Source organism: Pygocentrus nattereri, chromosome 18, assembly GCF_015220715.1.
Source record: "Pygocentrus nattereri isolate fPygNat1 chromosome 18, fPygNat1.pri, whole genome shotgun sequence".
NCBI lineage: Eukaryota > Metazoa > Chordata > Actinopteri > Characiformes > Serrasalmidae > Pygocentrus > Pygocentrus nattereri.
The window spans coordinates 24713416-24732089 of record NC_051228.1 but is presented as its reverse complement, the minus strand read 5'-3'; the positions used below and the strand labels follow the sequence as shown (position 1 = coordinate 24732089).

Sequence of the window (18674 nt, the reverse complement as noted above, 5' to 3'; positions counted from 1 at the left end):
AAGCCTCTGGACTCAGTCTGCTATGAGTAACAGATTTCTCCTCAATCTGCTTCCCATTATCTGCCTCGAGTTTGGCTGTGAAATATGCAAGTGCATACTCGGAATATACGCGGGGTATTTTTCCAACCCTCATTTCTTAAGAAATATAGTCCATAAAGAAACACAAGACCGAGTGACCGACAGAGACAGAGCGTAAGACAGAAAGAGAAAAAGTGCCTGGAAGTCAGCCGGCAGTTCTGTTTGACTGGAATTCAACATCACAGCAAGATTGTAAAAGAGCTGCGAACATAATGTATGAATAATCGCTAATTAAATGTCGCAGCACTCTGAGATACACCATAAAACATCTGGCAAGGCAGCTTCTGCCATCCATCTTGAAACAGAGGCCAAAATCCGTCATAGTTAGGATGAAACACATAAATTGTCAGTCATTTACTTAAACTGTGCTGTGCTAGAGGCCACACGTCTTCAATAAAATATTTTCCTGCTCAATTTAATTCCAAAATTTCATAAGATCAACAGCGAGGCTGTTACAGTTAGGAAATATAATAGAAGGTGAAAGGATGTGGGTTTGGAAGGCATGAAATAGTAGTGTGCTCACTTAAAAGTGGTTTTACTCAGAAAAATAAGCTAAAAATACAATATAACCCCACATCAAGAAAAATGTATATATTTTTTGTGTTAGGTACAAACGAGGCATTTCAGCTCTTTTGGAAGCATTTATTAGGAATATAACAGGACACTTCAAAAAGAAAATGACATCTTTTTGGACAAATCAGCGTGGTGGTCCGAGCACGCACAGGGTGGTGTGCGCCACTTGCTGGAAAGAACTACTAATGACCATATTGTTTGTGGAGACCTTGGTCTATATGGTGTCACATGGTAGGCCTAACAATGCTCATATGTGCACAAAGCATATTTATGACAGCGTGTTTGGCAGTAGTCCAATGCTGTTTTGTTTCTTTGGGCTCACTTATTACTAGAAAGCATGAAGGCAGACAGGAAAACGTTTTTTGCTTAAAAATTTTATTTTTGGGACATTTTCAACATGGCTAAGCTTGACGACCTATCATTGTACCACTAAACAAACAAACAATCAAACAAAATAAATAATTAAATACTACACTGGCTCTGACACCCCTCAGTATTTACCACCAACAGGTGCTTTACTGCTGACTTGCAGTCCACAGCCCAGTGGTACCTAAAAGTATGCTATAAGCCTAAGGAATAAGTCTGCCACTCAAGTAGGACAACCATGCAAGTAAATAAAGGAAATACATAATTACACAAATACAGACTTGTGATATATAATAATAGGGGCATAACGACACGATTTTTGGTTCAAAATGATTTTTAAATTCTGAACTTAAGATTCAATTTGATTGCCGATTTTTTGAATGTTAAAAATGTCTTGATTCTACAGAGCTCTGTTTATACATTGACTAGCTTGACCCAGATAAATAAAGGGTCTCAAACACATCTCTCTCATTCCCTTTCGGCATCTCCCTATAACAAAATAAACCCCAAAAGACAACCCTTAGAATTTTTGACCTATTTCAGATAAAAGCCCAGTCATTTGTGCATGGGTTCACTCTGATAAAATGCATCCAGACACCCAGTACTGATCACTGCTTTCCCCAAAAGATGGTAAATAAGAGACGCTCACAAGAGAACGGGGGATATATAGTTAATAGTTTTAAGTTTCAATGCATTGTTCTTGAAACAGCATTGGAATTGTTTTAACTTTTGAATATATCGTTTGTGGTTATGCTAATTATCGTACAAGCACATGATCATATTTATTTGAGCAACACAAGCAATTTTAACAGTTGCTTTTGCAATCATATGTTTATGTTGTAACAAACAGACTGTGAACTGAGTGCATTTTCTTCAGCAGGGTTGAAGCAAATGCAGAGACGCATCATGGATCTTATAAAAACAACAAAAATTTCTGTCTCCTGATTGGTACTGTAACACCTTTAGAGTGAAGCAGTGATTTGACAGCTACAAAGCAAGACTGCTAATCAGTTAATCTGGCCTTAGGATTGTACTTTAATCGTAGCCAACAATGAACAAAAAACTGTTAATCACAATTATTTACAGGGACATAAACTGTCAGCTAAACTATTATAATAATAACCTAATCGTTAGCGTGATACTGGCCTTTGTAGTACTGAAATCACACTGGGTGTCACAAAACATGACAAATACTGGGAACCAATGCAACTGAGAATAACAATTTCTTTTTTTTGGTATAAAAACAATGAAGCCTGGTTATATGAATAAAAATATTTTTTATGCAATAATGACAAATTATTAGTTTAAATTTAATCAGTTAAACTGATTAGTTTAAATTTAAATACAAGTTTATAACAATAAGGTTTACAATAAATCTGTAATAAAAGCTTTATCAACTTTTCACAATTTGTACACACAACACACACACACAAATATGTATATACATATTTTGTATATATGGCTGATCCAACTTTGATGTGATGTCCTTAAAACAAGTCAAAATGAGGCTCAGTATTGTGTGTGGCCTCCACGTGCCTGTATGTCCTCCCTACAACGCCCGGGCATGCTCCTGATGAGGTGGCGGATGGTCTCCTGAGGGATCTCCTCCCAGACCCGGACTAAAGCATCCGCCAACTCCTGGACAGGCTGTGGTGCAACGTGGCGTTGGTGGATGGAGCGAGACATGATGTCCCAGAAATGCTCAATCGGATTCAGGTCTGGGGAACGGGCGGGCCAGTCCATAGCTTCAATGCCTTCATCTTGCAGGAACTGCTGACACACTCCAGCCACATGAGGTCTAGCACTGTCATGCATTAGGAGGAACCCAGGGCCAACCGCACCAGCATATGGTCTCACAAGGGGTCTGAGGATCTCATCTCTGTACCTAATGGCAGTCAGGCTACCTCTGGCAAGCACAAAGAAATGCTACCCCACACCACTACTGACCCACTGCCAAACCGGTCATGCTGAAGGATGTTGCAGGCAGCAGATCGCTCTCCACTCTGTCACGTCTGTCACATGTGCTCAGTGTGAACCTGCTTTCATCTGTGAAGAGCACAGGGCGCAAGTGGCAAATTTGCCAATCCTGGTGTTCTCTAGCAAATTCCAAGCGTCCTGCACGGTGGGGGGTTGTGCTCACAGCCCAAATCTGTGGACGTCGGGCCCTCATACCATCCTCGTGGAGTCAGTTTCTAACCGTTTCTGCAGACACATGCACATTTGTGGCCTGCTGGAGGTCATTTTGCAGGGCTCTGGCAGTGCTCCTCCTGTTCCTCCTTGCACAAAGGTGGAGGTAGCGGTCCTGCTGCTGGGTTGTTACCCTCCTATGGCCTCCTCCACGTCTCCTGGTGTACTGGCCTGTCTCCTGGTAGCGTTTCCAGCCTCTGGACACTACGCTGACAGACACAGCAAACCTTCTTGCCACAGCTCGCATTGATGTGCCATCCTGGATGAGCTGCACTACCTGAGCCACTTGTGTGGGTTGTAGAGTCCGTCTCATGCTACCACGAGTGTGAAAGCACCACCAACATTCAAAAGTGACCAAAACATCAGCCAGAAAGCAGAAAGGTACTGAGAAGTGGTCTGTGGTCCCCACCTGCAGAACCACTCCTTTATTGAGTGTGTCTTGCTAATTGCCAATAATTTCCAGCTGTTGTCTATTCCATTTGCACAACAGCACGTGAAATTGATTGCCAATCAGTCTTGCTTCCTAAGTGGACAGTTTGATTTCACAGAAGTTTGATTTACTTGGAATTGTGTTGTTTAAGTGTTCCCTTTATTTTGAGCAGTATATATATATATATATATATATATATATATATATATATATATATATATATATATATATATATATATATATATATACACACACACACACACACACACACACACACACACACACACACACACCTTATCTTCTAAACAATCTCTTGAGGGTGTTCTGATGAGTCATTATAAGGCATTAACTGTAACTTATTTTGGTCAAACATGATTCCTGCCAGTCTTTCACATGACACAATGATTCACAAATGTTTAATATAGGGCAGGTTACTGTAATCACAAAATAGATTATAATCGCAGTATAGACCTCCATCCACACTGTGCAGCCCTAAACGCATACGCACACTACTGACATTTCACAGCTGAATGAGGATTTGAGTTTTAGAAGTTCTGAGTGACTTGACAGTCAGACGAGGCAGAGCTGTTAGATGTCAGTCCAGTTCAGAGGACACAGTGAAACAATCAAATGAAATAAAAGATTAAACACGTATTAATCAGCATGCTTAACAATCCTGACTAGGATTAAAGCGGAATCCTTGCAGTCGTGTATTCATAATCCAGCCAAACAGATTTTCTTAATCCCACACAAGGAAAAGCCAACCTAGCATAAGGGCTAATTGGTGTGTTTGGAAACAGTTAGAGCAAGAGTGGAGAGTTAGGAAGGGGGAAAAAAAGGGTACAACTGTTTTGGGATGAATTTTGGACCAGAATATGACAACATATCCTCTCCAACTCTCTCTCTCTTGCTCACTCACTCACACACTCTCTCTGGTAATCCCTCTCTATGAGTCCATATGGACAAGCACTTTCACAGGCCGGTTGTATTGCCTGCTGTTTGTTCCGTCTGTCCGTCTGGCTGAGGCTTATGGCCCGCCTCACCTCTCTGACACAGTGCAACCCCACTGGACACACACTGCTGCTATACAAGAGCCTAATCTGCTCACGTCATGCTGAAAGGCCGTGGATTAGAGCCGTCCAGTAATAGAGCAGTGTTATAGAAGGCAGTAAGGCTTAATATTGTGATAAACAACACAACATGGATGGACACAGCTTTGCTCGACTGGAATCCAGGCTGAATCAGGACCTACACTATGCAAACACACAATCAGTTTGGAATCAGTAGCTTCAATATTGCATACTATAAAAATAGTTTGGCTGTAGATACAATGGATAAAATCATTGTAAAATGATGTGAATAGTCTATAACTACATAGGTCTCAAATAATTTGCAGAATTGAGAGTGAAATTATAATAAAAATTAACATCCAGAATGAAGTTAAAACAAGAATGCCTCATGTTTTAAAAGAGATGCAATTTCAAGACATAAATGACTGCAACACATACTTTATCATACATTAATTGTCCCCAAAATACATTTTTATCTACTCTGTAAATATTGTTAATATGCATGACACTTTTATTAAAAGAATAGCCCAACATTTTAACCTAATCTTCATCTACCATATCTTCTAGTACAGGGGTCAGCAACATGCAACATTTTTACTACCATGTTGCAGCTCCAAAGTATAAAATTTTTGGGTGAAAATAAAATAAACCTGTTCAGCAGTAAAATAAAGCTCTACTAATCGTTCCAACACAGTTTCAGCAATAAATTGTCTTAAAAGCTGGAGTTAATGCAGCCCATAACTGCTATTTCAGCCTTTAACCCTGAAGTTTGGCACACAGACTGCTGGTCACCATAGAAACAAACAAATCTCCCCTAGCTAGAATCTAATGAAAAGGCAAAGAGAAAGATTTAAGATGGACATCAAGGATTTGGAGACAAAAGGACTTATTTACATTTGTAATTACTCCAGCTGGTTTCCTTACACGTTTAATCTGCTACGTCAAAAACTAAAAAGATGCAAGGCGCAAGTCAGCTTCTTGTTTCCCAGGCTCTTTCAATTTTTCCCCTTCTACCTTAAATGGTGCAGCACTTACATTCTGGGTGGAACAGGAAAATTCGAGCAAGAAGGTGGCGAATGAGAAACTGACTTCAGCCTTGTAAAATGTCCAACGTTGAAATTTTCCAAGAAATTGTTCTGCTTTTGAGGAAAAATTTCCTGCCAGAGGTAAGAGAAAAGCAGCTATAGCTGAGCTACAGCTTAGAACAGAGGAAAGTGGGTTTTATAATATATTTTTAGTCTATGCTAATATGTTCAGAGACATATTTACAGGCAAAATGGATGTTTGAAGATGTTCGATTATACTATGGACAACAATCGGCATGTTCACCTGTAAAAGAACAGTTAAAAAAAAAAAAAAAATCAAACATGCTACAGATATTACCAGAAATAATGCTGCATATTTTGAATATGATGCGGGACCACAAACTTTTGAACAGTGTCATTTGAGTGTAATAATGAGTTAGTACCACACTGGTGAAAATTCATCTCCTGAGCCATCAAACATTAACAGAACTGAGAAAAAGGAGATTAACTCACCCGCCAATAGAGTCCGGCAGACACACAAGCTGATTCTCATCCACCTTCAGAGCGGTCAGCTTCTTCAGAGAGCCTGGAGGGAGGGAGGGAGGGAGGGAGGGAGAGAGAGAGAGAGAGAGAGAGAGAGAGAGAGAGAGAGAGAGAGAGAGAGAGAAAAAGGCAGAATGAAGGCACAAGAGATGAGAGGAGGAAAACAGAGTGAAAGAAAAGGCAGAATAAAAGAGGGTGAGAAAAAAACAGAAGAGTAGAAACACAAAGAATGGAAGGAGACATGAGGGAGGGAGAAAACAGTGAGAATTTAGAGAAAAAGAAAGAAATGGAGAAAAAGAGAAGAGAAAGAAAGAGAATAAGCAACAATAGAGGAGAAAAACAGAAGCAGAAACAGAAAGAGGAGGAGGAGAGACAGAAATAGAGAAAAGAGAAAAAAGGGTGAGAAAAACAGAACCAGAACAGAGGGACAAAGTGAGTAAGAGAGCAACAGAGAGAGAAAGAGAAAGAGAGAGAGAAAATGGGAGAGAGAATTCCTCAGTGAGGAGCTGGCATTGATACAGATATTGATCATTCCCTCACAGGACATTCCTCAGTAGGCATCTCCATATCCAATTCATTTAATACAACAGAGAGCACAATATTGGCATCAATACATTAACAAGGTTATGAGGATCGATGTGCAGAAACTAATCTGTTTGAATCGCCGTATGAGGCTACCGAATGGATTTGCAACTTCTGATGCATTTTGTTGTCGAGGCCGACCGCCTCCGCTCCATGAAAAGCGGTTCTGTGCGTGAAAGGAGTTCAATTAATTCATACAAGTGTTGGGGCATTATTTCGTGCTAATACACACTTCTGCATGTCACATTAAAAGGAGCGGATCCAGGGCCGTGGTTCTTTTTACGTTGGGGGAACTGAAAAAACAGAGCCCACTTCAGCATGCTTCCTCATTAGCGAGCGCGCACGGATGATTCATTCACTTGGTAATGATGTGTTCCTATTACTGCTCGCACTTCTTTTCAATCCAGGACCACAACAGGACAGAGAACAGGCCATCATGACACAAAAACTCAATCACTGGAGCTCTGGATAAGAGAAGGGCTTCCGTTTTGTTCATCCATATGTGTCTGTGTGGTATTCAGATCCACAGTGTGTGTACAGACCTGCAGATAAGGGAGAAGGCGCAGGCTGCTCATTCACCCAATAAGGAAGAACGAATTAGAAGCCACAGTAGCAGGATTTACATTCAGTTCTGACATTTACATTGTAAACTTTTTTTTTTACAATTAAATCATGGAAAAAAATACTGGGGGAAAAAAATACTGGTCAGCTGAGTTTGGGTTGGCCATCAGCCCCAGTGGGCTCATTTAAAGGGAGCCTGTCCACTTCCTGTCTCATTAAACCAAAAACATGACTGCAGAACATAGAAAGCACCCAGGAGTCCACAATGAACGAAGGTAAATGCAGCTAAATGGCTAAAGATGACAAAGGAAACATTACCAGGCATTTATGTGGCTCAAAGCTTGGAAAGCAGAAGGATGCACTCTGTGGTGGCCGACAAGACCCAATGAACGAAGCGTACAAGGAAAAACGTGCTGCAAACTCTAAAGCAGTGCAAATTCAGAAAATCATTTCCATCAGCATGAACTACACCCAAGATACATTTGAAAAATGTACTGCAAATAGAGAAAACACAAACAACCTCAGAAACACTGAAAAGCCAGTCACAACACGAGAATATCTCTCTTTCGTTGTAAAACGGATGTTGTCAATTCGATGAAAGTGTTTTCTGCATTTGCAGTGTGTTTGGTCTTATTGGCCTCTGCAGTATTACATAAAATTAAGAATAAAATATACTTACTAGTCTACTTTCCCCTTTTTTATACTGCAAAAAGATCTTGGATGATGTGAATCTACTAAGTGCGGCAGCGCTTTACACTCATTGATGTCATGAACATACATAGTGTACTGTTTTAAAGGGTTTTAAGTGGTATTTTTTTTAAATGACACAAACACTCAACAGACTCATGTCAAAAACATATGAGGGTTAGGATCAGGTTTTGGGTTGAGGTTAAAATTAGGGTTAGGATGAGGGCCAGGGTGAGGGTTAGGTTTTGGGTAAGCTGGGTAAGGTTAAGTGTTGTGTAATGGAAGTAACATATTAACAATACATCTACTTAAAGTAAGTAATGGATCAACAGAACATGTACAAGAAATTTACTTCAATGTATTCAGATGCTTCACTACTGCTACTTCGCTGATATGTTAATGTGTTACTAATAATAAAGAAGAGAAAAATTGATTGTTCACAAAATAAGACTGTGCCTAAAAGTGACTGAATGACTGAAGACATTACTGAGAGGCAATCCTCCACACAAGAAATTTTGTCTGCATAGCTTTATGTACACATCTATGCGGGCAGGTTTTATCAGTCAGAAAGGAAACACGTGATTGCGAGTATTTGCCTGCTCTGCATGCCATGACTTAGCTTTTCAGATAAATTGTAAATTGTGGATGTAAAACATTTGCAAAGTTCACAGCATCATCTTTAAAAAGAGTTTTCTTTGAAGCAGTTAGTAGCTTTTAAGAGAGACATCTTCAGGAGTGTGCATGCGCATTTGTTTCATGTGGCTCTGTTTTTGTTGTAGCTTAAAACAGTGGTCTGCTGTTTGTAATTGTTGTAATTTTGCATGTCAGTCAAAAGGCCCATTTCTGTCAAAGCAGGCAGTTCCTGGCCATGTCAAGGGACAAAAAGATGACAAACAAAGGGAATGTTTGCAACTCGACCAGAGAAATAACAGATTATTTCAGACATATATGGTCTTCTCTTAAAAGAAGTGTTGATATGTGCAATGTGTGCGCTCAAGTGTGATTTCTCATACTTTTATGACTACGTCTGAGTGTTTGGGTTTGGGTACCTATAGAGCTGGGTAGCTGAGTGAGGGCGTTGTTGGAAAGCAGCAGGTCCTGCAGATTCTCACAGCCGCTGATCTGGTCATCCACAAGCTCCACGTTGTTCTTGGACACGTCTAAATAGGTCAGCTGCTTCAGCGTCCCAATCATCTGTAAAACAGAAAAAGTACATATAAACCCGATTCGTTCCATGCAGTGAAATTAAAATTTTCAGTTCAGATTAGTCAGTGTTGTTTCCTAGAGAGGACACATTTCCAATATGTGGCCATGTCATTTTTCTGGGAACACCACTTTATTAAAAGATAGATACTATATCGTAACTATCTATTAATAGTAATTTTTATTAACTTTAGAATTGACTATGAAATGTTATCACTACTTTTCTAATCTCATCATGGGACAGCTCCCTCATACACTTCAAAATGCTAGAACTATGTCCCAAATCATGTCTCTAGATCATCCAGTGCCTCTTCTCCACATTTCATAGGACACTTAAAGTGGTGACGCAGTCTTTGGTTTTTATGCACCATGGATCTTTAACACATTAGTAATAAACACTTTTCAGATTTCTTAACATGTAATTACTTTTATGATTTTTCTTTTACTGTTTTATATTTCTTTTAATTGTACTTCTCATAGTTGTTACAGGCAGGACAGCAGTGTTTTTAACTTTATGATGCGTGCACATGTTAGTGCTTCAAGGCACATGTAGGTTCACACTAATCACAGATGAATCACTTACAAAAAAGGAATGTGATCCGTCTAGAAAGAGGCCAGATCTGAGCACAAAATCAGAATTGAGCAACACGGCATGTAATGGAACACAGCCCAACACCCGCAATACAGAAGATTCCAAACAGAATGGAGGAGATACTGAACTGTGTGAAGATAAACAGACAGAGCCAGAGGAATGTCCTAATGAACGAAGGACATGGGCAGGGAGCACTCGCTTACTCCATGAATAACTTCTGCCTGAGGACAAAAGGCAGCTTCATCCCAGTCGCCTAACAAACTTTCCTCATCTCCTCGCTAATGTCCTTTATCTTCAGGCAGCACTAAAATAAAAGGTCTCTGAGTACAGTAGGGCAGCTAAGAAAAGTGAATTTCTCCACCAGGAGGCACCACACAAGCGCCCTTCAAAGTTGGCTACACCAAAGTTTTCGTTGCACTACAAATTGGTTGGGTTGTGACATCAAAGTTGTTTTCATCATCATGGAGGACAGACAGAAACAACAAAAAACAATCATAAATTGTACAAATATAACAAACGGCAATAAAAAGTTAACTAAACATCAACAGTTAACTCACATTTTATTTCTGCTTCGCACAAGTTTAAAATATCAGTATAATAGGCCAAAAACAATGGATGCTAGCTAGTTAAAAACCTACAACACCAATTTCTCAACCTCAGCGTTCATTTTCTCTCGCACATAAACAACACAAACTTGAATGATGGGTGAAAAGGTTTCCACCACCTCCCCAGAAAACCACCTCCCCACACTGTTAGAAATAAAAGTTCTATGCAGGTACATCTTTCGTTCATCAAGGTACAAACAAATAAACGTTCCCTTAAAAAGGTACAATAGGGGGTTTAAGGTCTAACTGTGATGAGAGGGGGATGTGGAGTCAATACAATTTACAAAATATAATTTCAACAGATAATGGGACAGTTTTGTTCCCTGACTAAGGGTACTGAGATGCTCTTGAGGGTACCACCGCAGTGAAAAGAGGGATACTGCCCCAGTGGCAGTTTCATGCCTTTATTTCGAAAAGTGCACTTGCTCTTGAAAGCAAATTTGAGCAAAACCATACAATCCTGTTAAAACAAAGTGGGATTTCACCATATTCTACTATAATCCATTTTCCTGTAAAGAAACAGAATGAGTAGCCAAATAATGATTGCAGCATGTGCAAGGCTACCAGCATTGTGGATGACCCCTCCCATCCCTCTCATGGACCCTCAACTCTCCTGCCAGCAGAAGGTACCAGAGCATCCATTCCATCTCCGGACTCTGCAACAGCTTCTTTGCCGAGATGGTCAGATTACTGAATGCACAGATGACCTTGTGGCCGGTTGCACCAGCTCTGCGCAAGTTCGAATGTAGGCTATTTGTAACGCAAGTGCTTCTAAGTTTAGGTTTATGCATTACTAAATAAACATGAGTTGTACCACACAGACTAGTTTTAACGTTGAGCTCAGTAGTTACTAAATATTTAACCCTCCTCCTCAGCAGGTGTAAGTTTTAGGGAAACCATCAGAAACCACACAGACAGCATAAAAAGACCAAAAACATGCTTTTGGCTACCTAGGCTGAAAACTACATACTACACGCTGTGAATTTACTTGCACTGATTACAACTCAGATCAGCGATACTCGATACAAACGTCTAAACCGATCTGCTGTTGTGTCGGTTAGCCAGGAACCGGCATTTAAAAAGCTGCATATTTGGCCTTCTCAGGGAAATATTAACAGATAAACAGACAGTGGTGGTAGATCATTAATTTTATTCAGTTTAACTTGTATATATCGTTCTCTTCTATGCTGGATATTTTTTTCCATTGAGAAATCAGAGCGAACTGCCACTGATTGGTTCTGAACATGTTATGGTCATGTTAAAATGATGTACGCATTAGTAAGTCATTACTAGTTAAGGGGGATTAGGGATTTTTGGTGCACCCAAATTAATAAAAGGATCATTTGAAACTAACGAATGTAACTGAAGACATGGTAATAATGCACAAACTTAAGTATAAACTTACAAAAACCTGGTGCTACCTAGTCCTGTATTTTCACTCTGGTGCATTTATTGTATATTCTGTACTTGTATCATACTGTTGTTTTTTTGCTGCTGTTGTGTGTTGCAGTATGGGCCTAAAGAACATTTTGTTCCAAAATATAGAATAAAGACGACTTGACCTGAATAACGGCACCTTCAACAATTAACCGAGTACCTGTGCACACTCCTTTTTAACACCAATGTCTGGAATATTAACTGTTTGTCTGTCTAACTGAATTATTACCAGACACTGACCAGCAGTATCATTTCCAAAAGCAAATTCTGCATGCAGCCACCTTTTTTTACTGTCTTCTATGTAAAAGGCCTTGAGTGCAGCATATTTCAAGTACAGCACAATTCAAATCCTCCTGCAGCAGACCCAGGGTCCTGACCATTAACCCCCCCCCAATCTAACAGAGCTGTAATCAGCGCTTGACTAAGTGTGTGTGGGTGACACACTATCCTTGCCGCTGATTAATCTCAGTCAGCATGAACTGCTCTCCTGGGCGCTCCGTTAAGAAGCTTAATCAAAAGCGCTAATAACGAGAGGGAAATTGAATTCCACAAAAGCAGAAACACACAGGCAGCAGAATTGCAGTGCAGAGGGTGCGGACACCAGGCTATGCCTGCCTCTCGCAGACAGGGTGCCCAGTAGAATATGGGGACTGATTGTGATTTAGTGTGCCTTTGATTGACCACAGGTCACTTTGAACGACCTATTTTCAAGTATTTTTTCCTCTCGAGGACATTCCGCAACGTGCTAATCCTAATCCAACAGGCCAGACTGCAATTACTGTCAGTTTGGCTAAGCGCTGGCTGCAGCGAGCTAATGCCTTAATTACGACCCATTTAAAACAAGCTGGCAATTTGGAGAGAAAGCATGCTCAAACAGGATCGAAGCAGACTTTCACTTACGCTGACCACCGGCATTTTAATCTCCGGTTTGATCACTAAGTGCCTTTGAATTAATTGATCTTATTTGAAGGTTTGGCACATTTCATCTGTAATGACCGAGTTACAGTCTAGTTCAGGTGGGAGAGGGACAAAGAGGCTGCAGACAGCCCTACAGGAGCAATGACAAACACATTTGGAGGGACAGCGGGTCCACAAAGCCATGATTACACTGCAGTGAGACTGAAAGAGGGGGAAAAGCGGTAGCAGCGAAGCAGAGATGAGTGGAAAAGATGAAATGAAAGGCTCTCTTACCCCCGGTAAAACTGTGAGCTTGTTTCCATCCATCCACAGCTCCTTTATTCCTGTAAGCTGCTCCAAAACCTCAGGCTAGAGAGAAAAGAGAGAGAGAGAGAGAGAGAGAGAGAGAGAGAGAGAGAGAGAGAGAGAGAGAGAGAGAGAGAGAGAGAGAGAGGGAGGAGGAGAAAAGACAGGATGATAGTGGGAGGAAAGAAATCAGGATGATAGAGGGAGGAAAGAAATAAAAGAAAAAGAGCAAAAGGAAGAGGAAAGAAAGTGACAAAAAATAAGAGAAAAGAGGACAAAGAGAGAGGGAGAAACAGAAGACAGAATATGACGAGATAGAGAAGAGAGAAAAGAAAGTGTGATCATAATGCAATGACACACAAAGACAAAAGAAAAAACACAAAGTCTTAGTAAGATCTTTAAATGAAGCTCAAATGTGAAACATAGTAATAAACATAATAAGTGTCATTTAATCACTCTATTCAAAGAAGCTTCCTAATATGACTTTATGAAGTTATAGTGTTGATAAATATTCAAATTTGTCAGTCTGTCTGCAAAACATGAGAAGTGTGCTGGGACACTGACCACTTCAGTGAACTCGTTACTCCCCAGGTCCAGACGTTCCAGCTGTATGAGCTTATGCATGCTTCTGAAAACACACAAATACACGCTCATAAACCAACGATTTAGTCATTAAATCACTCACATTATAATGAGTGTTATAGTCTGACTGCTTTTGGAATGAGGCACAATTGTGGTACATACAAGTTACACAAATATTATAAAAGAAACTCAAGGAAACATGAAAAAAGAAAATCGGAAGACATTGGCCCTTTAAAATGTACACATCTACAGACGGGGAAATGTATGCACAGATCTACAGATTAAAGGATGTACAAATATATGGATGTACTCAAATGGCCTGTGCAAATTTCCTGGTGTACAGTCAGTCTGCTGAACATTAGTGCTGTGCAAATATGCAGGACAGACAACTGGATAAAGGCACTAGAGAGAGAGAGAGAGAGAGAAAAAAAAAAAAAAAAAAAAAACACACACATATACCATAATGTTATGCTAAACTACTCAGTCACTGTTTTGACTCTGACCCACACATAGAGAGAGAAAAAGAGGAGCCCATGAAAAATAAAGTAAAAACACTCAGACATTTCTAACATCAGTAGTTTCGATCTGTCTGCTTTTCATTTGTCCTTCCACAGGACAGCTGGAAAGGCCATGCTTCAACCATACAATCCTGAGTCAGGCTGCTGCAGTAATACAGTGTTGTGAGAACACAATATACTGCAATGCAGTCCAGAAGCATTTAGGTCCAATCCCATTTCTTATTTTTACCCCCAACCCTTGTTTTTGAGTGCAACCTTGCCCCTTAGAACTGAGTTACAAGTTAGTAACCTCAGTAACCTCACTGCTGGTCTTTACCTAATTTAAGCAATCATATGTCTTCAAAGGGGGGGGGGGTGTGATAGCTGTTTATCACAACCCACCACTAATTCTTTAGTGATACGAAGCTGAAGTTAGCTTTTCACCAGCTTCTTGTTTGAATTTCCTTGTTCCACATTAAATGGAACAGCAGGTCTGACGCTTGAGGTGCCAGAATATAACTGCTGCACCCTTTAAGGTGGCACAGAAAACTTAGCTAGCTACCTACCGAGACGTCAGACTACTAGTATATTTTATGAAGAAATGGACCATTAAAAGACATTAAACAAAGACGACAAAATGGTCAACATAAATTTATCATTAAAAAAAAAAAAAAAAACACTTATTGCTTTCTTTGGTTTCTCACGCAGCCATCTTGCTTTTTTCTTAAAACACTCAGTTTGGAGTATGCCTCTGCAAAACCTTCGTTTGGAGGGCCACGTAGCCCTCCATCTCAGCAAAAATCGGGACACCCTAGCCCTAGATGTGAACATGCAAAACGGAGGGGTAAGGGCTTAGTGGTAAGGGGTGAAATGGGACTGGGCCGTACTCCAAGGTGAGATTCACACAAAAAGTGAGCAAAATAAAGAGCTCACCCCACAATACAGCCATTTTTCTTCTTACCTATACTTCACACTCCCTGCACTTTGTGGAAACTCGCCAGTAATTATTCCTCATTGTTCCTATTTGAGCGTTAATGTCTGAGCTAGACAATGAGTTTCAGTCTAATCAACACTAATCAAGACGGATTCATAGGACGATGATTCATACATCAACAAACTTGCAGAAAAGCCAGGCATTAACCGAAGCAGCACAGGCCAGAAACTCAGTACAGGGAGAGAAAAACAGCAGAAAGTGTAAAGTAAAATCTGCACAAAATAAATAAAACTTCATTGCAGCTTGTCTGAATAGCACCTGCTCTACTGTTTACTCAAGATTGGACTTTTAAATGATGTCTAATCAGTTTCACAAACCTCCTACACACTCACCTACCCAAAGGTGAGTTACATTACATTGTTGACAGTTGGTCACATCACTTTATTAAATGTTAGTAATTTGACTCAAAACTGATCTCTTGCCTAAATAAAAAAAATTAGATTTTTTTGTGTAAACAGTGTGAACACAATCAATCTTTTCCAATCAGGCTCAACCTGCTTTCACATGTGGTTGGAAATCAAACATACAATGGCCTTGAGACCAAAATGTTCAGACCTGCTGTTATACATCACCGCTGTCTGAACAAAACCTTGCATTTCCAAAATATTAACTTTACAGGAGAAGGATAGATTTCCTTTACTTTGTAATGTTAGTCAAGAACCAGATTTTTTCCAGGCTAATTTGGGCCATTTCTTTTGGTCTATTCATCATAAAATAAACACACTATGTAAAGAGAAACAAGCATTTTCAATTTATGTCAAAAAGTGAAAAAACAATAAAAAGTGGAGATGCAAAGTTTTGTTCCGACAGCAGTGCTTTGTATAATTTTTCCCTACCACACTTTACCGCACATCAGAGGTGATCATCCACAGGCAAGGCGGGGTTTTAACTTCATAAAATGCGTGTGGTGTGCTCACACCATTACCAGATAGATATGTGGAACTGTCAAGGCAGACAGATCAGACTAAAGAAAAAAAATCAGAACTGAGTAATAAAACTTTCAATGTGAATGTAGCCTCAAGGTAAAAGCTCAAAAAACAAATAGAACATACAATTTTAGAATGACCACCTTTCACTGATTACATTTTTTTTCCAAAGTCTTGTTCTAGGTTAACATCCCCAGTAATAGCAAAAGATGCTCAGTAGCTCTCATGTCATATCTGTTGCATGTTATGGATATTTTATTAATGTAAAGATGAACTTTTATCAGATTAATTGTGACACTGTGAGCTCTCAGTATGAGAAATGTTGCTGGCTGTGTTGAGCTGCTAATGAGCAACGAGGGGCGAACAATTCACACTCCCCCACAAAAGTGGCTGTGCTAAAATAAAACTGACAACAACCGCAGCTGTCTTGGCATCAAAAATCTTGTATAACTGCCTTAATAAAAATAAACACTCTCACCTACAAAGACAAAATTTCAGTTAGCTTCTGGTTTTGTAAATCAAACATTTCCATCAAATTACATCCATTAGAGGTTTTGAAGGAAAAAAATTGCATAGTTTAAGTTATGGACCCCAACCGAAAGAAGAGGAAACTGCACTGATGGTTACTGTAAAAAAAAGGAGTCAACACAGCAGTTTTGATTTTTGGATATTGTGTGCCTTTCAACTCAGATTTGAGTGCTATTTACAACAGACATTGTCAAGAAGCACAATTATATATATAAAAAAAGCAATATAAACAAACAAGATTTCACATTTAATACACAACTATATACAGTACTGTGCAGAGCTTTGAGGCATCTAAGCAAAATTTTTAACAATTTACCTCAGCAGTGAGTTTATCACAATATACATTAGAATAAAGTCATATTCATAATTCAAATAAAACAAAAACAATAAAAAGTAACAAATTTCATGGGTCCATATTTCTCCTTGACACCGTCACAGCCGCCACACTTGTTAATATCATCAATGACATCATGAGCACAATTTAATGAAGCACTGATTGGTCAAACCAGGAGTTGCTTTTTAACTATATATAATACTGGGCTTTCTCAAGGAGAGGTTTGAAAATGGTTAAACAAACACACTAACATCCATAAAATCTCACACACACACACACACACACACACACACACACACACACACACACACACACACACACACACACACACACACATATATATAGACTTTCACCCATGAAATAAAAATCATGTCATTAGAAGTCAGTTACAAGTATTTAGATGAGAAGTAGTTAAACGACTGCTGTTCTAAACCTGAGTAACAAATGAGAAACACATCACTGAAAACGAGTCCGTTTTACCACCACTGACTACTGTTAGAGGCCTATCATCCATAACACGTACGGTATGCAGAAGCCTTAAGCCTCTTCCGGGTGTTTATGATGTTGCTACATCCCTCTGTAGCATCTACAAAAGAGAGTAAAGCCGGATTCACACGTGCAGTCATGCATGCCTGTACAAAGACGCCTTAGTTTCTCTGTGTTTACGTGAGTGAGGGCTGTTTGGTTGCGTAGTGTTTTGTATTTAACGCTTGTTTGGTGGGAACAAGCTCAGCCGCATTTTTAACCTGTTATTTGAAACCACGTGAGATTCACTCGCACAGCATCGGCAGGCACAAGATAAAGGGAGGTTGCTTTGTCACAGAGCGTTGAAGAGTGCTAGCCATCTGGCTCTGCTGTCCAGTGACTCATGCACTGCTGAGGAACCCACAAGCCACACAGTATGATATGAAGGCCTCATACGGGGTCTCATCAGGAGGAGCCACGCCAGAGAATCCAGGATGCTGAGTAAGAGCCACAAGGGAGACTTTTTGCCATGATTAAAGTCAGAGTGGCAAACTAATAAAATGTACTCAGGCTGTCCGAACAGCTGATGTTCTGTATGAAGAATGACAGCTTAGAGGGAACATACGATATTGGTATACGATATTCCTGTGCTTTGTCAGAGTGCTAAATTGCCGGGGCACTGCATTACAGATGCCAGTCTGTGATAATGGCGTATGAACTATGTATGATGACTTGATCTTTGTTAAATGATCTTTGTTGATTTTGTTGCGAGTTCAATCCATTATTATTATGAGGTAATGCCAAAAAGGCACCTGTGGTCCATGTAAGCTGGCCTCGCTCTCTCTAGGTAGGTGGAATGGACACAAACTCAAAATCCTCACTACCATATACCCCTTCAACCCATCACCAGCTAAAGAAAATTCAACAACATACAACAAAGTTACTATACCATCTGAGCACTTGAACATGATATGAACCACTGATATTTCTATATAAATGGCACATGAACATGTTCCATCTTCTAATAAATCTAATAATAATGGAGCACAAAAATCAGCAGGCCCTAGATTAGTAGAGGATGTGGACTGTTAAGTTATATATTTATTAAAAAAAAACAACCTTTTTTGTCTTTTTGACACCAACCCCCAACTGGCGCTATGAAGCTCTGATGTGGTGCTTGGGCTGAGAACGAGAAGCAGAAGCCAC

The 18674-nt window shown here is 39.8% G+C and overlaps 1 protein-coding gene across 3 annotated transcripts in view; it reads right to left on the bottom strand.

The window, feature by feature from the left end:
- Positions 1-18674, bottom strand: part of erbin (erbb2 interacting protein) — a 120881-nt gene that overhangs the window by 38232 nt on the left and 63975 nt on the right. For all 3 annotated transcript variants that reach the window (XM_037547240.1, XM_017700256.2, XM_037547241.1), the window contains 4 exons: positions 13707-13770; positions 13131-13205; positions 9152-9296; positions 6243-6315 (listed from right to left, as the gene is read on the bottom strand). In XM_037547240.1, the coding sequence (XP_037403137.1) occupies positions 6243-6315; positions 9152-9296; positions 13131-13205; positions 13707-13770 (357 nt within the window). The remainder of the gene's footprint in view (positions 1-6242; positions 6316-9151; positions 9297-13130; positions 13206-13706; positions 13771-18674) is intronic.